General features: G+C 44.2%; 1 protein-coding gene across 5 annotated transcripts in view; it reads right to left on the reverse strand.

Annotated features, from left to right (window-relative positions):
* Window positions 1–18: 18 nt before the first annotated feature.
* The window catches only part of LOC149329782 (uncharacterized), a 54788-nt gene continuing 30759 nt past the window's right edge, over window positions 19–24047 (reverse strand). Inside the window, exons 9-59 of one of the 5 annotated variants that reach the window (XM_089560464.1) lie at window positions 23483–23590; window positions 22500–22613; window positions 22314–22427; window positions 22130–22243; window positions 20937–21050; window positions 20745–20858; window positions 20538–20651; window positions 20326–20439; window positions 20109–20222; window positions 19896–20009; window positions 19682–19795; window positions 19465–19578; window positions 19251–19364; window positions 19038–19151; window positions 18824–18937; window positions 18611–18724; window positions 18436–18549; window positions 18213–18326; window positions 18040–18153; window positions 17821–17934; window positions 17596–17709; window positions 17422–17535; window positions 17244–17357; window positions 16569–16682; window positions 16367–16480; window positions 15212–15325; window positions 15009–15122; window positions 14543–14656; window positions 14388–14480; window positions 14154–14237; window positions 13808–13900; window positions 13643–13723; window positions 13158–13391; window positions 13013–13102; window positions 12841–12930; window positions 12671–12760; window positions 12480–12563; window positions 12303–12398; window positions 12104–12196; window positions 11901–12005; window positions 11285–11461; window positions 10726–10821; window positions 9656–9763; window positions 9084–9194; window positions 8061–8168; window positions 6925–7029; window positions 6081–6185; window positions 4412–4516; window positions 3207–3340; window positions 1478–1606; window positions 19–599 (exon numbers count right to left, since the gene is read on the reverse strand). In XM_089560464.1, coding sequence (XP_089416590.1) covers window positions 1529–1606; window positions 3207–3340; window positions 4412–4516; window positions 6081–6185; window positions 6925–7029; window positions 8061–8168; window positions 9084–9194; window positions 9656–9763; window positions 10726–10821; window positions 11285–11461; window positions 11901–12005; window positions 12104–12196; window positions 12303–12398; window positions 12480–12563; window positions 12671–12760; window positions 12841–12930; window positions 13013–13102; window positions 13158–13391; window positions 13643–13723; window positions 13808–13900; window positions 14154–14237; window positions 14388–14480; window positions 14543–14656; window positions 15009–15122; window positions 15212–15325; window positions 16367–16480; window positions 16569–16682; window positions 17244–17357; window positions 17422–17535; window positions 17596–17709; window positions 17821–17934; window positions 18040–18153; window positions 18213–18326; window positions 18436–18549; window positions 18611–18724; window positions 18824–18937; window positions 19038–19151; window positions 19251–19364; window positions 19465–19578; window positions 19682–19795; window positions 19896–20009; window positions 20109–20222; window positions 20326–20439; window positions 20538–20651; window positions 20745–20858; window positions 20937–21050; window positions 22130–22243; window positions 22314–22427; window positions 22500–22613; window positions 23483–23590 — 5546 coding nt within the window. In that variant the 3' untranslated portion in view covers window positions 19–599; window positions 1478–1528. The remainder of the gene's footprint in view (window positions 600–1477; window positions 1607–3206; window positions 3341–4411; window positions 4517–6080; window positions 6186–6924; window positions 7030–8060; window positions 8169–9083; window positions 9195–9655; window positions 9764–10725; window positions 10822–11284; window positions 11462–11900; window positions 12006–12103; window positions 12197–12302; window positions 12399–12479; window positions 12564–12670; window positions 12761–12840; window positions 12931–13012; window positions 13103–13157; window positions 13392–13642; window positions 13724–13807; window positions 13901–14153; window positions 14238–14387; window positions 14481–14542; window positions 14657–15008; window positions 15123–15211; window positions 15326–16366; window positions 16481–16568; window positions 16683–17243; window positions 17358–17421; window positions 17536–17595; window positions 17710–17820; window positions 17935–18039; window positions 18154–18212; window positions 18327–18435; window positions 18550–18610; window positions 18725–18823; window positions 18938–19037; window positions 19152–19250; window positions 19365–19464; window positions 19579–19681; window positions 19796–19895; window positions 20010–20108; window positions 20223–20325; window positions 20440–20537; window positions 20652–20744; window positions 20859–20936; window positions 21051–22129; window positions 22244–22313; window positions 22428–22499; window positions 22614–23482; window positions 23591–24047) is intronic. The other 4 variants (XM_089560465.1, XM_089560466.1, XM_089560468.1 and 1 more) reach the window with 4 other exon arrangements.

A 24047-nucleotide genomic window follows, 5' to 3' on the forward strand; every position in this document is an offset into this window, starting at 1 on the left:
AAAAAGAACAAACGGCCGTTTGTGTGATGTGCAAGTCGTGCACTTTTATTTCTTCAAGCATCGTGACAAAAACTGATAACGCAAAGTAAAAACGGCCATTTTAAACCTTTGTTTTTGTTATTTTTGAATTTCTTCGCAAAGGTAGCTAGGAGTCAAAGTAAAAATAAAAGCGTGCTTCTATAAACGTATTCTAACAGAAAGCCTTGTTAGCGCAGCTTCTGATGCGTGAGTATCAATGCGTAGCAAATACCATGCGCCCAATGCATCGAACATTCAAGCTCACAGGCAAAAAAATAAAGGTTATTCCGGCTTATTGGATATCGCTTAACGAACAGTCTCACACCCAGTGGTGCTTTGACATCATCCTCATCTTCATTTTGCGGCGCTCTTACAAAACGACGACCACTTTGGCAAAGCGTACAAAAATATAACGTCCTCGTACAGGCACCACCGACCCGAACGTATGCAAATTTGCAAGCGCAGAGGTGCCTGGTGAACGCTCGTATTGAAACGTTGACTAAGACGCTGACGCTTCGATGGGCATGTCATGGTGGGGTAGAAGGCCGATGATAGTCGCAGTGCCGTAGCTGCCGTTAGTCCTGCAAAAAAAGACAAATACATAAAGGGAACATTAGAATAGAGAGCACGTCCTAAAAAATAAAGAGTCGTGAAGTAGTAGTAGAAGTAGCGCTCATTTAACTATGGAATACCGGTACTAGAAATAAAAGATATTCCCAACCGTAATAAGTACTTGAAAAACAAATGAAAACGCGCTTCTTTCAAACTGATCAGAAATAATGGCAGTTCCATTCTTGGCAATAAAGCGCGCATAAAACAACAAAGATGAGAAAAGACACAACTTCCTGTTCCTGTCTTTTCTAGTAATCGTCATTTTATGCTCGCTTTGTCATCAAGAGCGGATTACCAAGTAGCCGAGACCCACACTTTATTAAGGCAATTTCACCTACATTACTTCGTCTGTAGGCCTTCGATTTGAAAACCGAACACAGCGTTCTGTTGCTAAATTTCAGAGATCATTCACGAGGCTTCCGGTTTGAGAAAGCGCGGTAGAGCATCGACTGGCGACACATCATTCTCGAATAAAACAAAAATTTGGTCCAGTGGGTACTGGCTGTACAGTCAGGGACAAATGTCTCCGGACCACGTGTTCCTCTAACGAAGCCGATAGCTCTGCTACTAGTCGGCGGCTGGAGACCACACTTGTGGAGGTAAAAGTTAAATTTTTGTTCTTTCATCTCCACAAGTGCGGCCTCCAGCCGCTGTCTGATAGTATAGCTATAAGCTTCGTGTGAGGAACACGTGGTCCGAAGACTTTTGTCCCGGACTGTACATGTTGACGTGAGTGGCTCCCAGTAATTCTTTCTTTGCGCTGTCCTTGTCTGTATGCCCACAAAACATGCACGTTATTGTCGTTCAACGCCTGAATGGACAAAACCGAAGCATGATGAAGTCGTACCATCGCGGGCTGCTGTCGCTTTCGGTAGTCGCCACTAGATGGCGCAATGTCCTACTTCTTCGTCTCCGCCACAGGACTGTGCCGGATGCCAAAGGTGAACCGGGGAGAGCTGCTCTTGTTCATCCAAACCTGCAAATAGAGAGGTGCAAATACGCCTGATGCAAGTTACACCTGTGTAGACAGCTGGGAGTGTTTCTAATGAAGTCCTTCGTTCGCAATTGAATACCGGCTGACCGTTTGCGCTGAATATCTGCCTAAATTGCCGCGCTTGTGGGCTCTTGTAAGGCACCTAATTTATTGAAAGTAATGCGGCGAATGTTATGTATTAGGAGGAGCATGCTAATTCAAAGCGAAGACGGAAAAAGCTGATGGTGGCATAACTTTGCTGTCAGTCAGTGCTGTCAGGTAAGAAGCACAGAAGGGCTTTAAAGAAGCCGTGGACCACAATTAAAACAGCGACGACACACGATAAATAAGATAAACTGAAGCAAAAAGACGAATAATGCATTGTGAGATCAATCTCAAAATATAAAATTCTACTCTAAACTCATAGCACAATACGCAACAGTCCAACCGGCAAAGTCTATCTGTGAGCACTTGTTCAAGCTGCCGTGTTATAAGTTACCGAAAATATTTGCTAGATATAACGAGGACTCTGATCAGGAGTATGAACTTAAAAAAAACGATGGAGGCTTCAGACCATTTCAATATCGCTGTTTTTGACTGTCACAGTTATATGATATACACCAAAGTAACCCATGTTATGTACAAGAGCATCAAGAACGTACAAGAAATGATTGGTTTGATAGTATTTGCGTCAAGTGCAGTATAACGCCTCTTGTTCGCTCCAACCGCCATTCACAGCGGCGTTTAGTCGATTCGGAGGACGGCGCTAAAGAGACAGGACAAGGAAGGGCCATAAAAAAAGAACTGGACATACGCCGCCCTCAGAATAAACTTTAGCTACGAAAAAACTAGCCCTAAGCAAAGTACTACTTGAGCGTTTAGTGCGCTGCCTTCATGACGTACTGTTTTTTGTATTATCTAGTTCGTGACAAAGATCTTGTTGAGGGTAGGTTTACAAATACAGCGAGCGCGAAAAAAAAATGTGCAACGGGGCTCTCGTTCTCAGTACTTAGAAATAAGGTGTAAATTGAGATGAATCACCAACATCAGTGCGGACGCATGTAAAGCAAGCAGGCTTATGGAAGACCTCTTTTCACACGTAAGTATTCAAGGCTGCTCTCACATGCATCCCCGGGCTGCAGCTGATGTGAATATGGTGTTTTTGATCAAGCAATAACCGGCATTCATAGATCTCTTCCAGCAATATAAACGTCGAGCGCTGCCTACCTAAGCCCAGCATTTTAACTCTAGCCTGACTGTTTCCTATTCCGAATGAGGGATTCTGGGTCTGTTGCTGGAGTTAGACTAGCAGATTGAAATGATAGGATGAATTGAAATTATGTTCGTTTTCAAGATATCGTAAATAATTAATACTTGGAAGAAAAGCCAAGATACAACTCCGCTGCTCTCCATTCAGCGTCAGTGTGGTTTGAAATTAGGCAAGTTTTCAAGTTATTATAAATAAATAAACCTATATAAGGAGACGCCGAGGAATCACACCGCTGGTCTTCATTAAACATTTACATATCTGATTAACTGGGTCTCCTAACCCCTTCCATTTCTTTGTGCAAGTACACCGACAGCTATTCTGTGTTACAGTTACCCTTTCTGGTGAATGTGCGCCAGGCCCGGGCTTCTTGGTCTGGTCCGAGGGGATGTTAGTGCGGTAGCTAAGTGTGTAGGCGGGCGACTTGCTCTTGTAGGTGTCCGGTTCCGGAACATTGTACTTGCCGGGCGCTGAAAAAAGAAAAAGAAATCGAAGTAAGTCCACGCTTGCCAGAACAATAAATTTCTCTGCTAATAAAAACATTATTTATAAGTCGTAAACATTAATATTGCGATTAAAAGCTCTTCCAAATTACTTTGAGTCAGCTTTGAAAGAGAGCGCCAGCAAAAAGTGACCGCCTTAGTGTGTCATAGTTGACGTTAATATGTGCCTGTTCAAGCACCACAAGAGACGTTTTTTTGCTTCAAAATTATTGGTACCGGCATTTTTATTTGCACTGAGGTCTGGTGCCTCGTTTCTTGTCGGTATAGGCGCTTTTCGAGTTAGTTCAGGAGATAGTTACATTGCATCCTCTTAATATACCGAACCTTAGTACAAGGTGTCTCTGCTTCATAACAATTTAGGATAGATGCACTGAACGCAGTTAGATGCTCCTTGAAGTCATTGACGATCCTTGTTAAAGTGTACTCGTAGTACTCATGTCACTCAGATGACGAGCAAAAAACAGCTCATAGCTAGAAACTCAAAGCGGCCATATGGAAACATTTGGCTGCCAAGGCAGCTTACTACGATTGTGTTCACACTACATTGTTTCATAGCATAAAGTAAAGCCAGGTGTTCTATGAAATAAGCGAATTACGAAAGGCGCTATAACGTATGCCAGAAGCAAATATGTTGACCAGAGAGCTATCTGAAAACCTTTGGCAAGACGTAACTAGACCGAATATCGATGGCTGCCATTAACGAGCAAAATAGTAGCCCCCGCGTTGCACGAGCACTTACGTGCGAGCGGCGCAGGTGAGTACACGTGAGATTTTCTATCGTGCACTGAAACACAAGTCTCTATGTATCTGTCCGGTGAAAAAGCAGCGTTTGATGTTTCGGTGCTAGAGCTCGAGTTCATGAGCATGGCGCGAAAGCGCCGACAACTCGCCATTACTACCAGATTTTTTTTTCTTTGATTATGGAAGGGCGATGCCCAAGCCTGACTTCAATTTGGCGTTCAATAACATCCCGCTAAGAATGGAAAGGTATAGGCTGTGCACAGGAAAGCAGCAAGGATGATATGTGTTGTGATTTACCAGGTACGTCGTCAGGCCTGGTATCCTTCGGTTTCGTGCCGAACGTGTAAGAAGGCTTGCGTACCAAGAGAGAGTAGGACCGCTCAGGGCGATAGGAGCCTGGTCCTAGGTGATGAAAATCAGTAGTGTTAATTTGTGAGGTTAAGAGTGAAAGAAAAAAGGTGCAGGGAAAGGAAAAGAGAGGTATGAGGTGGTCGGTCTTGGCTGAAAGAAAAATGGTGGCTGTGGCCGGAGATTTTTTTTCTGAGTTAGTACAATTATGTGCTTTTCTTGCTTTTCTGATAATTATTATTTCTCATAAATTTCTGGTTAGATGGTTTGTCATGACTCAAATTACAAACTGAAGGGCAGGGAAAAAGAAAACCTAACCACATAGAGCTCAACTATCAACAAGAGATGAATGACGGTGCAACGACGACAGCACAAGAGAACGATAACACATGTGTTGCGAATGTGGTGTCCTTCTCTTGGGTGCGCATGTGCTGACATTCTGTTGTGCTGTCGTCGTTGCACCGCCGTTCATTTGATGATGAACCAACTCTCTCCTTAGGTCATTATTCTGAACTATCAATAATGTATTGCGGATTGGCTATGATTATTTTCAGCTAAAACCAAACTACAGAGATATTAGAGAGATCGCACAAAGTCGCACAAAAGCTGGTATATAGCAGGTAGTTTATTACGAAACATTTTTCGAATACTATACTGCTTTCGCAGCTAATGCTCGACTTCTTTGTTTAGTGAGCCGACCTTCTTATGAATAATTCTTTAAGAATTACACTCTCATTTTTCTCAATCAAGTTTCTTTGTTTTCGAGAGTATGTAAAAACATAGAGCGGGCAGAATTTCTTAGGACTTAAAAGTGTCTTTGCGCGTGTAACTATATGCTCCGAAACTTAGCACACTTTTCGTTTGTCTGATAAATGGCAGGTATCAAGTAAGATCATTTATTAATATTACTTCTAGTGCCCTTTGTTTGTCCTTTCACAACCGTTTGCGACGTCTTCTGAGCGGTTATGTTACGAGCACGGGCTAATCGAAATTTGCACCAACTCTTAATAGAATCTTCAAAAGTGTAGCAAGGTGTTGATGTGCGCAGAAGAAAGAAATAGTGCGCCAAAGAACCTTTTCCCAGAGCTACGTTGAACTTACTAATACCCTGCAATACCCTGCCTTCGCAGTGACTACAAGAAACGAATGTGTTTTTTTTTCTTTTTCGAGTGTTGCAGCTCTTTGTTCTAAATTTTTCTTATTTTTTATACTCTCCTTCAGCTGGAATTTCCAACAAATGCTCTACGCTTCACAAAATTGATATCACTGCCCGAAAATGAACCTCTGAAATATCGCAACAATGGGGTTTTAGTAATGTCACAGAGCGCTCAGAGGGAAATTCAGTTATTGAAATGCCGAATCCGAAGCTTCTTGAACGAGGAAAGAAAACTTTGGTGAACCGATGGTCACAAATAGTCTTATGATCAGAACAAGGTAAAGGACGCTCTCTTGCAATGCATACTGTGTTTTCCATAACCGATATCTCCATTTTGTCAGCATAAGCATGAGATAATGAAAGTTAGTTATCACCGCAGTTTAATAAGGCAGATCCATTCAAGCTTTTTCTAGCCAGAGTGGATGTTTAACACGTTCGCCTTTCACAGCTCTAGCAAGTTACCGGGAATGTCATCAGGCTTTGCGTCCTTGGGCTTCTGGCCGAAGGTGTAGGCCGGTGTGACTGCAAGCACGGTGTCTGCTTTCTCGGGGCAGTAGGCACCGGGTGCTGCGGCGGTGCGAAGAAGTAGAACAGTTTGGTTGTAAAGATCAATTCGTGCTTCATGACCTGACTTCAGACTACACGCAGTTGTTACGCGCACTAAATGAGGGCCTTCTAAGCGTGTGCACAGTTTTCTGAAAGAATTCTTATTCTTTTTTTTGTCGCTCAAATAACGACTGTGTACAATGGGCCAGTACTTGCTTTGGCCATTGGTCCCAGCAGATTTTTCAAATTATATTTGTACTCGACTTGAGATATAAATAAAAGATAAAAAGAGGCTACTGCAGTTTTATAGAGCGCCAAGGTAACGTAGGAGCTGCTCATTTATATCATACGTAATTTACCTTCACAACAAGCCCAAAGAGTTCATAGTTTCAAACTTGATTTTTGACAGAAAGTTATATGACTAGTCTGGTGATATTTAAACAGCAAGCTTTGCGGGTACTTATGCAATGCGTCACTGTTCTGCGTATTCAATGCACATTTTTTTGACAAAAGGTACTTTAGGTGATATTTGGCTGGATGAGGTTTGGTAAAAATATAAATCCGTATTCTTCTACTTCCAAAATAATTGGCGGTTCCTTTATAGGTAAGACAAATATTACAGAGCGATTTATCCTTGCACATACATCATCCCTTCGTCATTAGCATACATTCGTAAATCGTCGAACGAGGCTTCAGTACAAAAGCTTCCATTCAGACACAGCTGAAGGCTCTAGTGCTACTGAAAAAGCATTCTCATTACCAGGAATATCATCAGGCCTAAGGTCCTTAGGCTTGAGACCAAAGGTGTAAGCTGGTGTCGTGGCTAGAACCGTGTCGGATTTCTCAGGACAGTAGGTGCCGGGTGCTGAAGGAAAGAAGAAAAGCCATGCAAAAGTGCGCCCCGTCATAGAGTTTCTTGTCGACCATGAGTTCCGGCTGCATTCATTCATTGACTACTCAAGCAACGACACACCAGTGAGTGCGAAAGGTCGCTGTTAGTAGGACGAGGTTTGTAAAGAGACACGCCACCTCCTAATTCGGTTGGCGACGCGCGTTCGGATAACGAACAGTTAAGACACTTTAGTTGCATGCAACTTAAGGAGGGAAATGTTGGAGGCCCAAAGCCGACAGTATAGGAAAACAAGTGAAGGTTGGCCAAATATGCAGCAGACGCCACCAAAGGAATCACTGGAACAGCAAACTAAGATGTTAGATTTGTATGGCTCGTTGGTTAAGCCACCGGACGATGCACAAGTATGCCGTTACACCCTAAGCCAACATTCTAAAATAGAAATGTTGCGAAATTTTGAAGTGTCTACTATTGGACATCAGCTTTAAACAATATCGTAAGCATCCACTCACGTCCACTCTCTTTGTGCAGTAACGCTATAAAACACGAAAAGGAACACTAGATAATGCAATCAATCTATCATTAAATGAAACACGTATGGGGTTAATTCTGGTGTCATAATATAATAATATTGCTTCCTCAAGAAAAGGGGTTATTTCTTTCTTCCTTCGTTTCTTTGTTTCCTTTTCCTTTCACTTACTTTTAACCTCTTTTTTGTTTCCTTCTTTTTATTTTAGTTTTTTGTATTTCTTTCCGTCTTTTTTCCTTCCTTCTTCCCTCATTCATGTCTTATTCACTCCGCAAGCATAAGAAGGTTTGCAGTAGCACTGGATCTGTGATAGCTCTGACGCTGCACGACGTTGAAGTGGCTATACAAAGCCTATGACTTGGCACTAATTACTAGCGAGGGCTGAGTAGTACGAGAAGAAATAAACAAAAATAAAACACTTCAGGACTCAGTGATGAGGAGACGGGGCACTTTGCAACATTCCCATTTTGAGAAGGTTAGGTGTGGGGAGGAGCCGGCAAAAGGCGGATTAACCTACCGGGAAAATCATCCCGTTTTCGTTCCTTGAGTTTCACTCCGAAGGTGTAACTAGGCTCCAGAGACCTGACACACTGATCAGCTCTCTCTGGGTCGTAGGCACCTGGAGCTGTCGAAACGCAAGGCCATATCCGTGTTAATACCAATGCGTTACAATTTCCACATTTTCACAATTTACCAGTTAGCTCGAGGATTCACGCCAGTGTTTCTTTCTTCAGCAAGCATACACCAATCTTTCATTTCTGTGCGGCGCAAAAGGCATCGTGACTGCGCCGAAAAGATGGTCGTCTGATATTATTTTATTATTCAGGAAACAGCAGGATTTAACCTTCGTTCGTTTCGTGAAAGATGTAAATATAGCTATAATCATATTTTGTGCGACATTTTTTTTCTTACTCATAATCGCACTACTTCGATGCAGTTTGTAATCAGGCGAGCATGCATAATGAATGCAAAGAAATGCGACGTCCGTAAAAGGTTTTGCATTCGGAATATATTTCACACACACCCTTCGATACACACAGGAGTGCTTGCATGCCTGTTGCTGGTCACATCACTGCGTTTTAACTTGGAATTGCATGGATATGTTTGTAATATCAGTTTAACTCGCGCAAACCTCATTTTGACTTGCGCTCATCAAAAATCTTCACATACGAGAAAAAACCAGCAATTTTGCCACCAGGTGCCCGCTATATGAAAGGTGTACAACGAAGTGACAATCAGGATGGAAGTCGCGTTCCTTAGAAAGAGATCTATGAGCGTCGTCGTGGCACGAAAGTTCGAGCCAGAGTACCATGAGCACGTGCAAGAGCCGAAATCAAGTGCATTGTATGCCGACAGAAAAGTCATCTTCGACGAGCAAAATAGAAGGTCGTAAGAGTGAGTCGGTGCGGTCAAAAAGTGTTCGTATGTGCCACCAGTGCAGAAGAGCGCCATACAGGGTGCTGCCAAGTGCCACAGTGCAGAACCAGTGCAACTCTTTGCAAGTGGTTTGTGCGTCACAACCGCTTCCAAGAGTACAAACCAGGACATCCGGTTCCGCAATGGCAACAGTCGCCCTTGTGTCCGAAGGTATATGACGGAGACATGGGCCACACGAGAGGGTCCGCCCTCTCGGGGCTGTAGTCCCACGGAGCTGCGTCGAACGCATAAACATCCGGTAAAGGAGCACGACTGCCGTACAACAAACAATAAAATGCACTTATCGTTTCAATTTAGCGTTTCAAAGACTCCCACAATACATCAGTCTGGGAATAACTAGCAGTAATATCACACATCTGCACTAAATGCGTAAAAAGTGTAAAAATCTTTCAAAGAGAACAACTAGAGACAACTCACAGAAAAGAATTCCAAACCAGTGATGGAAGAGAAAGGTGGTTCCAGTGAAGACTTTTATTATATTCGTGACAGTACAAAGAAGGGTGCTGAGGATGAACGTGTGCGCAAGAAAGAGGCAAAGAAGAAAGACGTGAGAATTTTACTGGAAGTGGGCACAATGCATGGGCATATACAAGATGAAGGACTGACAGGGGGAAAATAAAGGAAAATTGCACCGACAGACGGGTGATTCAAAAAAGAAATGCCGCAGGCACTGACCAGGCGTCGGCTCTTTTTTCGGGCACTTGATCTTTCTTCGTATTGTAAAGCTTGGCATGCGTGGGAAGCGCAGCTGTTCACCAATGCTGGGGTTATAGTAACCCGGTCCTGTTGTAGTGAAATAAACGTCATAGAACACCCGTAAAGCTCTCGCACCGACAACAATAAGGGATTAATAACTCATTGGCATCCACCCAAATGCAGCCATACTGATACAAAGCAAAGCTATACGGCTTCCACAGAAACATCGCAGTCAAAGAAAGTTCGTGCCGGACCGGGGTTCAAACTCGGGACAACGGCTTCACCGGAGCTGCCGTTGTACCGCCAGAGCTAGCCGGGACAGCGAGGATATGTTATGGCAAGAGCGAATTGATAAATAACCCGAAGTTGAACCGACACCATTCCCACTTCGTGTGATTGATTATTTCGATCTCGCCTTACCATACGTTAGCCGTCCCGGTTAGCTAATATGCTAGAGTGACTGCTCTGGTGTGGTAGTGGTCCCGGGTTCGAGCCCCGGACCAGTATATTTTTTTTCTGTGGACTAAAATTTTCTTTTTAGCCGTATTGCTGCGCGTGTATGGCGTTTTTTCAAAAAGACCAGAAGCCACAGGGCCTCAAATATAAATGATTTTTTACGTTTTCTTTTATGCCATCGTTTCTAAATACCTCTCCAGCGAAAGCCAAAACTGTAATGCGTTCACGACATTGGCATATCTTCTAAACACGGCAGAAGCAATTTTCTTCTCTTTGCAGCGCAGTATTTTTGTTTTCAAACCAATTCGCAAACGAATTCAAGCTGAACAAAAATACCATTTTATGCAGGCAGTGTTTTCGTCACTACCCGCGTCTGAACATTTGTTGGTGTTAAGAATGCATATCGTGGAAAGATAAATGCATTCCTTCTTCTACTCAGATAGAACAGGTTTTAGTGGATGCGTGGGAACCGCAATAATTGCGCCAACATTGTGGAAACAGTGACTGGACACTACATGCATGGAATGACTGCCTGAAGTAAACATTACACTGGGCTTCAGCGTTTGAACGAAAAAAAAAATAAATTGCCGTACCTGGAGTTTCACTCCGCATGACCGCTGCAAAACCTTTCCTGAAGAAGAGGCTCGCAGCTGAACGGAACATTATTCGGCTGTTGTCTTCTGCTTCAGCTGTAGGGAAAGGAATACTTCGAGTAATATGAGACTTGAGCAGGCAGCCTCGAAAAGAACTAACGCTACTAATATATATGTCTAACTTAGTTAAGAAATAAAAATACCTGATAGCAACCGCCAGCTATTTGATAGGTTATACAGTCAGCCTTAGAAAGGTAGCCTTAGAAATTACTCTGTCTCAGGTGGACCTGCATGGCACTCGCTGTGGGGTGAACCGAAAAATTTCCCTTCGATGATTAATGATTTGAGAACTGCGTTCACTTCGTGCTTTGTATACTGCTGAGGAAAATAAAAAAAAGCTCATAAGAACTATGTATAGTCGTGCAAGGCGCATGTTAAAACTTGTGGAAAACTTTCAGTTAGCAAAAACAGAAGTTTCGCTGAAGGAGAAATTTGATACAGCGCACATTGAAAAGTAATCTTAAGCAATCAAATATTAATGCACGAAAGTCTTACACACCAGGAGAAACAGCCGTTTCTTGAGTCCAGGACTGATAAAGTTTGGCAAACAGAGACCCTGTTCCAGGAGGCTTCCAGAAGTCCAAACCTTCTGGAAACCTGGGTGCCATTTTCACGCTTCCTTGGACAAGCCTTCCATCTCGAAAGCTGTCAGGCGACTCTTGTCTTGTCGACGAAACTGTAGTACGAAATTGTTTTCATTAAAAACCTATTACAGTGTTCGCTATGAAAATATGGTGTCATTTTAATCACATTTCTGTACCTGGTCGGATAATAGTACGAAACACTAAAATATGACGAACTCTCTTGGATGTTGGAGGAACAAACATTTCCAACTTATTTATTTTTCGACCAGCATTTCACGAAAGATTCCCGGTCCTTACTGCCCCGGTCGCAACACAATGCGAATAGGAAAGCAAATTCGCTGTATCCGTTTTGCGCTCAACAATGATATAAATTTCACCGCGTTCTCCAGGTGTTTTGGAAAGCCATAAAATGCGTTCCTGTTTTTCTTTGCCACCATGTTTCGGCCATCAAAGTTCGTGCATATTAGGAGCGTGAAATGCAACGAATAACGTTATTCTCAATGAGTAGAAAATGCTTTCGAGAACACTGACCCGTAGGCGTTCGTATAAAAGTCCTGTCCCGGGCTGACACGGTGTCTATCGTTTCGTCATCTTCGAACATGCCACTCTCGTCGCTCGTAGTAAACACGGCCGGTTCTAAATCAAAACGTTTAAAACACAGACATCAGGGCTGGTCTCATAGCATCACACGAGGTAAAAAGCAATAATAAAAAGAGTGAATTTTATGCTACTACCGAGGGCTTTCAAGTGCTGGGTCGAGTATCTCTCCTTCTGACTTGCAGAGAAAGCGGTTATATGTGTGTCAGACTTGGACACGTTCTCTTTCTCTGTGGGTAAAAAAAATGCATGAAATAGCTATTCAGTAGGCAGAGGTGCTACTGCCGATACACTTATGTATCCATATAGTAAGCACTGAGTTCCCTGTAAACGTACCCTCAACATCGTCGATTGCATTTTGGGCTATTCGAAGAGATCGACTCCGCCCTAATCTTCGCTCCGAAGGGCTACCCTTTTTCTCGAAGTCTTGAGCTGGAGAATGCAGAGAAAGGTTAGTTTTCATTCCCTGTTAACAGCAAAAAAACAGCTGCCAATATTTTGCAAGTGCAATACCTTCAATCTCGTCTTTCGTAGCTCTGACTGCGCGTAGCGATCGACTTCGCGTTGTCAGTGCGTCAGTAGATTTGGCTCGCTTATCTGCGTTGACGTGAGAAGAAGCATAGAACTGTCTTTGTAAGCATAATCGAAGATTTTTGGGCATATTGGTTAGCGATCAAAACAAAGGCAGTGATATCTGCAGGTACCTGGTACTTCCTCAACCTCTTTTCGAATGACCCGAAGCGATCGACTTCTTCGAGGTATCGTTCCTGAAAAACCCGCAGCACTTGCCCGTTCTTGAATAAAAAAAAACAACGCGTCGTTAATTTCAACAGAGAGACAAACGAGGGGACAGAAGGATAACCACGGCTCCTACCTCGACCCTCATCGGCTCTCGTTCTCTCAACACGAATTGAACTCTTCGGCATTGTGAGCTCTTTCGTTCCCTTAGAGGCCTTAGACAGTTCTTGAAAGGAAAAAGTGTTACTATCATATCAGACGCGGCACGAACAAATCTGAATGTGAACCTGCAAGCGAGAATAGTGTACCTTCAGTTCCGTCCAGCTTTCTTCTCAGAGTGCGAAGGAAAGTACTTCTCTTCGCAGGCGGAATCGGAGGCCGTGCACCAATTTCGGTCACTGCGAAAGGCCTTCGTAAGTATGAAACGGACAATGCTCTAGAAATACAGCTAACCTTTGGAGCCGGCTTTTTGTTTCGCTATAGTATCCGGCGTGCTTCGCTGTGTCGTTGCTTCCGAAACCACGATTTCCACTTCTGGTCGCCCTTGTGAACGGAAAAGACCGGTTTCATTTTTCCCATACACTGAAGTGGAGCCTATCCTAGCTTCCCTTGTGCCTTCTTCTTTCCGAACAACCTTGAAACCTCGCCTTTCCTTTGCTCTGTCTTGCAATTTCGCAGCATGCGGCTCTGCGATATAAATGTTAGTCTAATCAACTCACTGGCCAAGGCATTGTTAGACTGTGGGGCGAGAAAGGAAAAAGCGTGCTGACCGCATCATAACCATTCAGCACGAGTCTGCTGAGTGACCATTGGTAAGCACTTGTGAGAGGCGAAGAGAAGGAAAAGGGCAGGAATACAGACAGAAAAGAGGATAGAGATTAAGAGAAGTGTTTATAAACGAACAAACTACGTGCATTGGAAGATACTCGGACACCCACCCTCCATGCGAAGTTCTTCTTGTCGGACTAACCGAAACGATCTACTCCTCTGTGTTTCTTCCAGTCGTGATGTGCGCTTTGCTAAGAAGAAGAATAAGGAGAATTAATTAAGAAATTAGATGAGTTAAAACAAAGATTCTGCTAATGAAGGTGCGAAGTAGATACCTTCTGACGCTCTAATTTCAACCGGCTTCTTTCGACCAGCGCTAAGTGAACGACTCCTCTTCACCATTTCTTCCGAGGCTTTTGCATCCTTTTCTGTTGCGAAAAAGGCATACCGTACTGTACCAAATCTCTCAACGCCATTCTTAGCTGTTTATCTACGCGGGCACCGAGATAAGTGTAAAGCTGACGTGGAGGTTCTTACGTGTCTTCTTGTACCCCAAAGTATAAAACTAATTTATATACACCTACGACACCTTTTAACCCTCGAAAACACATCACTTATAACATACACGAGTGTCCTTAGTCAGATTTCGATTTTCTTGCAAAAAAAAAAACAAGCACTCACCATCGAGAGCATCGGCTGTCCTTCGGATAATTCTGAATGATGCGCTTCTCCTAGATGTTTCCTTCAAAGATGATGCCATAGATTCTAATGGCAAGAGATGAATGGGTTGTGTTAGCTAATGGTGTACTGCATTCTATAAAATAATTGATAAGCTCTGTTCAGATGACACATTAATTTCAATCCACTCATTTGAGCTATATGTGTGCCTTTACGAGCACTTTATTACTACTTTACCACGCTTATCCTGGAGGTCTTGTGACTTCGATCTTCTCGGTGGCAATCCGAAAAGAGCTGGATTTCCTTTGTCGGGGTCATATGTCCCTGGCGCTGGGAAATTATCGTAAAATGAAGGCAAACCAGAGCTACAGGCTCTACTCCGCTGTACTAACCGGGAAATGAAGCATTGTCCGGCAATCGCTCCTTGAGCCTCGACCGAATGCTGAAGCGAGGTGATTTTGGAAAAACTACTTCTCTCGCTCTATCAGGGTCATAATCTCCGGGCGCTAAAAGGACACAGAACACAATTGTGAATCCTGTTATTTCTTTACAAAAGAGGGCAGTCTGCAGAGGCACGCTTTTTTTTTGCTAAAGATACTGATGCTAAGGTAATAAAATGAAAGTTTTAAAAAAAAGGACATAATTTAAGTGCGGTTAAGAATGGCTTGCAACGGACAGCTTCTGCCAGGAAAGTGTTGCATCTATGCTGAATAGAAAATGGCTTTAAGCATATTGTTGAACAGGCTTATGAGTCTGTGTGTATTGTTTGCATGTATTCTGCTTGCATGTATTCTTAACAGAGCTGCTTTGCCTCCTCAAGTGTTGTTGCTAGGCTTAGTACTCATGTTTGTGCCATACCTGGGAAAGAATGGCTTTCGGGTGGACCTTGAGGGAGCCTTGCTCCGAAGGTGAATTGGGGCAAGGAGCTGTATACAGACTTAGCAGTTCGGGAAACGTCGTAACTGCAAGGAGCTAGATGGAAACAGTGATCATTTAGCTTTAGGGGAACGACTAAATGGAGGGGAGAAAGGTACGTGGTACAAAGCGTTCCTCGCACTGACCTGGGTAATCGTAGCTGTATGGCTTGGAAGGTCTTAGCTTGAAGCCAAACGTGAATTTAGGTGATCGCACTTTCACATATCTTACACCTCTATCTGGACTGTAGTCCGCTGGGGCTGGACAAAAAGAGGAGGGGGAGACGCGAAGAAAAGGTCTGTATTTCTTACTCCTATTTCAATTATGAATTACAGACTATAATTACGGCAAGCCACGAGGCCCAAATGGCAAAGGAAGTGCTGATTGAAATGGTGCTTGAAGAGTGGTCGACATAACAAAAAGGAAGGGGAAAGAATTCTGTAAAAACTTCTGTCGCGATTTGACTCTATAAAGAGAAAATGCAAGCAAGGCAGTTAATTTTTTTTCACTCCGTGCGGACTGTTTTGCACGGTCCTTTTGTCATCTGTGCTGTTGCTCTATGATGGGTGGAAGATTTATTTCTTTCTTTCCTTACGGGTGGAGCAGCTCTTCCATCGTCCAAGTGAATGTTGGATAGGCCTGAAGTTCGCTTATAATTGACCGACAGCATATAGTAGACAGATCTGTAGCTTCTCTCACCTACTCAACTGTTGGTATCCTGCACCTGCGCGGTGACGGGAATACTGCCATACAAGTGGCGCCTTTTCAACTTCGGTACTTATATTTAATCGAAACATGGAAGCAGAAAAAGATGATCCAGTATACACGAGTACGTTCTTAGCGGAACTGTTTAAAGGACCTATTTAACCCGAGCATGTACTCAATTGTCTATTTCCGCCATATCGAAGATACTAGGTTTTTAATAAGGGAGTAATTACTCATTGGCATCCACCCAAGCGCAGCCATATGGCTACAAAGGAAAGCTATACAGCTTTCTCAGAAACTTCGTAGTTAAAGAAAAATTCGTCCTGGTCCGGGGTTCGAACCCGGGACCACCGCTACATCGGGGCAGTCGCTCTACCAACTGAGCTAATCGGGACGGCAAACTTATGGTAGGGCGAGAGCGAATTGATCAATAGCTCGATGTGGGAACAATGTTGGCCAAATGTTTAGGGGAATCCCCCAAGGTGGAGTAATTAGGTTTTCTTGCTGATATTTCGATAGTTCGTCTTAAATAGCCGCATGAGCACTATTTGCGCACTTTGGAGGCACTCAAAGAAATTGACATAAAGTAGACAAACCAGGGTAGTCAATGTTATCTGGAAGCTTGTCCTTCAGTTTCATCCCTAAGCTAAATCTCGGAGACCCCGGAAAAAGCACAGCTTCGCTCCGTGAAATGCTGTAGTCTCCTGGAGCTACACAGGGATTAAGAGAGAAATGTCATCAGGCGTATGTTGCGCTGCATATGCACGTATGCAGCTAAAAAAGTGCAGAAAGACTAACCCGGGAAGCTCGCTGAATTGGGTTCCCTTTCAGGCGGTTTATAACCTATCGTGTAGCGAGGTGTCGAGGAGTGAACCGCCTTGTCTCCCTTAGACACGTCGTAATCACAAGGAGCTGCCACAGGAATTAAAAACACTGTTTAAATGAATGGATTCGTGTATTTGTCAATGCTCTCTTAATCGATCATGAACTCTTAGGTAACAACTATGGGTTGGTATTTCATATTGAATTGCACAGGTTTCAAGTAAACACTCGTCCTGTTCGCGCTATTTTTTTTCCTCCTACGTGGCAAAGTTGGCGCTGTTCAATTCAATCTTGAGCTGAGCTTTTTTTTTTGTTGCGCACTTTATTTTGACTCAGTCCGAAACGCTGCTGATTTCCATGGTTGGTGCATGGAAAGTGGAAAAGATACGTGGTAGATTTCAACATTGTGGAAACCGGCTGCTGGAAGCCTTTTTAGGACACAGTTATCTGCGTCAGCACACGAAATATCATTGGTTTTCCAAATTTTCAACTTTTTTCCTTTGTGCCACTGTTTCGTCGAATTGAATATTTATTTGTGAACCATGTTTCCTGATGTGATAGCTAGACTTGCGCCTTTCTTGCTACAGTTTACCGCGACAGAGTTTCCGGACCAAAAAAATTATATCTGAAACATTCGTATCGCTTACTAACCAGGAAATTCCCGCGACTCTGGCGGCTTGTCTTTCAGTTTGATGCCGATCGTGTGCTGAGGAGAATGACTTCGGACCACTCGGTCTGCCTTTTCAACGTCGTATTCTCCAGGGCCTAAAAGCAGCGTAGCAACACTGTAAAATGCGATTACACGAAAAGCGCGGCAGCACGAACTAACCGGGATATTCCAGAGATTCCGGTGCTCTTTCTATTAACCTGACGCCCATGACGTGCTGAGGCGACCGGTAGCGAGTAAACAGATCGGCTTTTTCGGTCTTGTACTCTCCTGGACCTGAAACGTAACCCCGTTTGTTTCCCTGACGCAGTCAGTACTACCACTGCACGCACTAACCAGGATACTGGAGGGAGTCCGGTGGCTTATCTCGGAGTTTTCTGCCCATGTGATGCTGCGGTGACCGACTTCTCACAACTTGGTCCGCTCTCTCGAGATTGTATTTCCCAGGTCCTAAAGGGTTATTATTTTTCTCCTCGTAAGCGCCAGCAAGCAGAAACGCGTGGAAGTGATGCAACCGTAACCGCGGCAAAACTGTACCAGTTTTCTACAACACTCACTGACCAGGAAAATCGAACGAGTCCGGCGGCCTATCTTTGAGCTTGACACCGATTCGGTGCTCAGGGGAGTGACTGCGCACCACGTGGTCTGATTTTCCGACGTTGTATTCACCGGGACCTAGCAGACAGCAAAGATGTATAGGAAGTGCAATTTCACTAAAGTGAGCTGGCCGAGACAGGCCATCTAATCAAAACTCATAAAAAGCTGGCGACATCAACTAACCAGGATAGTCCATAGAGTCAGATTTTCTATCTTTCAACTTCATGCCCATGACGTGCTGAGGTGACCTGCCACGAGTAACGGAGTCCGACTTTTCGATCAGGTACTCTCCCGGTCCTGAAACATATGACGAGCTACGTTTTAGGTTCTCGGAAGGACCGCTGGCCACTACTAACCAGGATAATGCAATGAATCTGGTGGCTTATCCCGGAGCCTCTTCCCCATCTGATACTGCGGGGATTGACTGCGCACCACTCTGTCGGCTCTTTCCACATTGTACTCTCCTGGTCCTGTACATTTTTACAAAGTTATTTCCGACATTTGAAATTGTGACAGTAATAAAGAAGAACTTTGGGATAAATTCAGGGAAATATGTGGTAAATATTAAGTGTTACTAACCCGGGAAGTCCAGTGAATCTGGCGGCCTCTGCTTTAGCTTCGCTGCCATCATGTGCTCAGGTGACCTGTCTCGAATCACAGTATCGGCCTTCTCTATCTGGTACTCCCCTGGTCCTAAAACGAGTAATAATTGTTTTCTTGTAGTAGTGAGTCACGGCAGCTGCTTGTTACTAACCGGGATAGTCGAATCCCTCCGGCGGTTTCTCTTTGAGCTTCTTTGCCATGTGATATTGCGGTGAACGACTGTGAACCACATGGTCGGCTTTGTCAACGTTGTATTCCCCAGGTCCTTAACATTGGGTTGAGGGTGCCATTGAGAAAGGAGAACAAATCAGCCAGAAATTGAGGGCAATATAAACCAAATCTCAAGAAATTAACAGTCACTAACCCGGAAAATAAAGGGAATCAGGCGCCCTGTCTTTCAGCTTGGCGCCAATCCGGTGCTGCGGTGAGCGAGATGTGGTTATGGGTTCTGCCCTCTCTACGTAGTATTTTCCTGGACCTGAATATGCGATTTTAGTGTTACCGTTACCGCGTTCTTATTATTCAGGTGCTATCAGATTCAACAGAATTCAGAATGAAGAAAACAGCAGTGAACAGACCCGGGAAGTCTAGCGACTCTGGTGCTCGGTCTTTCAGCTTCATGCCCATTCGATGCTGCGGAGATTGACTCCGTGTCACACGGTCTGCTCTCTGCACGTTATATTCGCCTGGACCTAAGAACACCGTCGCATTAACAGGACCCAAGAACAAGAATAATGCTACAGGAATAGACAAGAAAATGCTTGAATCCTAGTAAAGTGAATATGGCAAACCAGGGTAGTCCACAGATTCCGGTGGCCTGTCTTTTAGCTTGACGCCAATGCAGTGCTGTGGTGAGCGACTTCTAGTGACGTGATCCGCCTTGTCGACATTGTATTCTCCCGGACCTAAGATAATTGTTTAATTGTGAGCAAAGCCGAACGTTAGCAGACTGAGTTAATGAAGCACAGTGTGCTACGGAGTGTAACGGGCATGTATTTGACAAACCTGGATAGTCCACTGCATCCGGAGGTCTCTGTTTTAGCTTAGCACCAAATCCATGCTGAGGTGAGCGATTTCTCGTCACATGTTCTGCTCTTCCCACATTGTATTGCCCAGGACCTAGGCATGTCATGGTACTTTCAGCGCGAAAGAACAGTAATGATGCAGTGAGTATAACATGCAAAAATGATTTCAATGGCATGCGGACATGAATCCTACGGACCCGGATATTCCAATGAATCTGGTGGCGCATCCTTCAATTTAATTCCGAATCGGTGCTGTGGGGATGTACTTCTTGTCACGCGGTCCGACCTCTCCAAGCTATATTGTGCGGGACCTGAGCATGACATATTATAGAGCATTAATGTCACAACTTATTACAGAAACATTTCCTAGGGCAGCAAAACATCAATTCTTCAAACGCCAGTATAACTGACCTGGGTAATGAACAGATTGCGGAAGTTTCTCCTTTAGCTTAACACCCATGCGATACTGTGGTGAACGAGTTTTTGTAATATGGTCTGCTCTATCCACGTTGTAGTCTCCTGGACCTATAGTGATATTGTTGCACTTTCAGTTACTATCAATGGTCAATGAGCAGTGAACTCAGAAATCGCACATACAAATTGTGCAGTATTATCATGACCAACCCGGATAGTCGAACGACTCAGGCGGCGTATCCTTAAGCTTGGCTCCTATTCCGTGCAGCGGAGAGCGACTTCTTGTCACTGTGTCTGCTTTCTCTACGTCATATTCCCCCGGACCTACAAGATCAATTGGAGTTTTAGTACTATTCTTCATGAAAGAAAGTGTATATTCACAGCATAGCGCAACGAGCTAGTGTCACCAAAACATTACGTAACTGACCAGGGTAGTGATGACTCTCCGGTAGCTTCTCCTTTAGCTTGATACCAAATCGGTGTTGCGGCGACCGGCTTCTTGTCACATGGTCTGCTTTATCGACAGTGTATTTGCCTGGACCTGTGGATGCCATTACGCTTTCATTAGTTGGAAAGAGTGCGATAAAAGCTGTGTTGAAGCGTATAAGATTGGATTTAAGAAGGTGGAATTAGACAGACCGGGGTAGCCAAGGGATTCCGGTGGCTTGTCTTTTAGCTTCGCGGCCATTCTGTGTTTTGGAGAACGACTCCTCGTTACTACGTCTGCTCTGTCTGCGTTGTATTCACCAGGGCCTATGTCATAATTTCTCTATTAGTTATCAAAAGTAACACGTGTCACAGGGAAACTAACGGCACTTAATGTTCATTGAAAGGATTAAAACTGACCAGGGTAGCCATGAGATTCCGGCGTCTTGTCTCTAAGCTTCTCCCCAATTCGATAGCGTGGAGAGCGACTTCTAGTCACATGATCAGCCCTGTCGTAGTGGTACTCGCTAGGTCCTAGAAATGCGGAAACGAGCCTCACACTACGCAATAAACTTTCGCGCTCATGTAATATGCAATTCTCTTTGTACTAACCAGGATAGCCAAAGTAGTCAGGTGTCTTTTCTTTTAACCTCACCCCTATACGATGTTCAGGGGACCGAGCACGGACCACATGATCTGCTTTGTTGGGGCTGTACTCCCCTGGACCTGCAAACAATGTACCCACATATTTTCTTTTTTTTAATTCTTATGCAAACAGATTTCTGGGCTTATGTTTTGGTAGCAAAAACATCCGAATCTTGTTTAATTCTGGAGGGCGCAATGCTTATAATGGTTGGGAAATCGGTGCGCAATTTATTTTTATCAGTCGGCCACACTTTGGTGGATTCTAGAAGGTTGCATATCTCACCGCACCATATTTCCATTAAAATTAAATGGCATGCATCCTGCTCTCGTGGCTTTTGTCTAACCAGTCAGCTGCTAACATCGCGATTAACCCTGAGCAACATTATCCGCACTTCAATGACGTAATAATAGCAGTTGTCCACTTCGCTTATCTTCTCTTGTCGTAGGCTATAACAACGAGTAATACTCTTTTTTGGGCGAGTTGGTTCATCTTTGAACGGGTATGTACTTGCGCGATGAATACGGGACAACACAAAGGAGCACACACGATATGTGCAGAGCGGGACTTCCAACTAGTTTATTTATGTTGAAGGCAAATACTGGTGGCACACTTGGCGGTGCGATGCTTACATAAACAGTGCGTGTATTTGCCTGTTAATCTTGTGACTGCCCAGCGCTGGTATAAATGTGTCTGCCTTCTATGAAAATAAACTAGTTAGAAGTTGCGCTATCAGCGTCAATTGAAACGCGAACAAGCCAATTGAAACGCGAACAGCACAACTCGCAGATATTACACTAGGGAGGCAAAATACATGAGCAGTTGATTTTCCCATCGAAGCCGAGAAGACCGCTCTTCTGAAGTGCTAATAGGCCACGCCTGTATTTCATCCCCAGCCTCTAATTTGCTTGATTTTTTGTGCTCGCGTTTCAGGTGTTTTGTTCGCATTTCATTTGACGCTGATAGTACATGTCGTTTGTTTTACTTGGTTGTGTCCCGTCTTCTTCGCCCAAGCACGTACCCGTTAAAATATAACAACGAGAGGTTAGAAAGCTCTTTTATTAGGACTGTGAAACAAACCCCAGGGGATAAATTTTAGCACCTGGAATAAGTGACAGATATAGCCGAAACACTAATCTTTATAGGCAAACAGTTTACGCACCTGGGAATTTCTGCGTATCCGGAGGCTTGTCCTTGATTTTTAAGCCGAAGCTGTACTGAGGCGCTCTCGAGGCCGCCACAAACTTTCCTTTGCTTAAGTCGTATTCCGTAGGCCCTGCGAATGTTTGTGCGTTACAACTAATGCTACTGGCGACCGGAATACACGATAGTCGGGTGTTACGAACCAGGAAAGTCGATCGATTCAGGCGCCTTGTGTTCGAGTCTCGAGGCAAGACTGAACTCCGGAGATCGCGAATACACAATCGAGTCTGCCTTGCTGGCGTCGTAAGCTCCTGGAGCTGAATATTTACGTTTTTAGTCACTGTAAGAGGCCGCGCGCGTGAGGTAGGAAGAAGGCGCACAGAACGAACCGGGAAAATCTGCCGAGTCTGGTGGCCTTTCTTTCAGCCTTTGAGCCATCGTGTACTCTTGCGATCTTGCGTAGACAGCACTTTCGGCTTTGCTAATGTCGTAAGCTCCAGGTGCTGCAGGTTCGAAACGTGCTTCACTTAAAAACATGTTATCGCTGAAGTAATGCCCCACCGCTGTAGCATTGCACAGTGTCCGGTTACAGTCTGTCTATCAAAATTTCCGCGCTATGTAGTGCTTATGCATAACGTTTGGTATTAACAATATATACGTACAGCCTTCGTCTAAAGTATACAGATGAAGGGGTTTGCTTCTAAGCTGTTTTGCAGGGCTCCCCCGCATATATAGCAGTCCAAAGCTTGGGATGATTCAGGATGCGAAGCCATTTTTCTTTCGAGAGATTACGGTTGCTGAGCACGCGTAACGAGGCCTACAGCAGGCCTCACAAGCAAGCCCCTTGCGCCGTACATTTTCGACGGGAGCTGTACATTATACTTGCATACTTTGTGTGAGGTTAGTTAAAATTTAATAACTATTATTTAACTTCAGAACTCCTCTTACAGATAAGCGAAGCATATGATGTATCGAAACGCGGACATGAATCGTGCACAATGCGCAGTTGTACCGCCATACAGGCTTGCTTGCCATTCTGTCGACGGTATATGGTTGCGCAGTGATTCGAGAAAAATGCGAATAAATTTCATTAAGCCCCTTTTTTGTGGCCTTAGTACACGCAGTTAATTAGCGAGTAACTAAAACACTAAAGCCCATGCTATTCGTCGTATTCAGCTAAAAAAACTCAGAGCATACAAACAAGTTCAGCTTACTTTTCTCCAGACAGATGTAGAGAGATTTGCTCAGTGCAGTGCGTTTGTGCGAGCCTGTTGAGTGCTGAAGACAAACATGCAGGACTGAGCAAAGAACGGTGCGAAGTGCCAAATGTGCCGAAGGTGCTTATATAACTGACGATGACGATAAGACGCACCAGGAAAATCTTCTTTCTGTCGTTCCTTCAGACGTCTTCCGAAAGAATATTCAGGCAGCTTCGTATAAGAGCTGTCGTACTCCGTTGTACCAACATACGTACCAGGACCTGGTGGGGAAAATTTTTTTACGTCACCTTCCTTCTAACAACAGCTGTTTCGTGCCTACTTGTCACCATCCTTCGCATCATCCCCGTCATGAGCCAAACTAGGTTCACTGGATGACATATATTTATACCATAATTGGAAACAACTCAAGAACGAAGCGGCTTTTCCCCGTCAAGGAGCTCCCTTCCAGCTAATGGCATCGGCCGATTATCATGACACTGCCAGCACGACCACTCTGGGAGTGGCATATGAAAGGGAAGAGTTCTCTCCCTGTATTGTCGAGAATATTACAATTCCTTCATTCTCACTCCTATCCCTGCATTGTCATGCTAGAAGGGCGGGGAAATTCGGCTGACGCAATTGGCTGGAAGGGGGCTCGTTGACGGAGAAAAGCAGCTTAGGTCTTGAGTTGTACCCGACTATAGTACAGTGCAGGTGCCCTTGATCAGCCTAACATTA

The sequence above is a fragment of the Amblyomma mixtum genome, chromosome 9, assembly GCF_055824585.1.
Source record: "Amblyomma mixtum isolate Tamu chromosome 9, ASM5582458v1, whole genome shotgun sequence".
NCBI classification, from domain to species: domain Eukaryota; kingdom Metazoa; phylum Arthropoda; class Arachnida; order Ixodida; family Ixodidae; genus Amblyomma; species Amblyomma mixtum.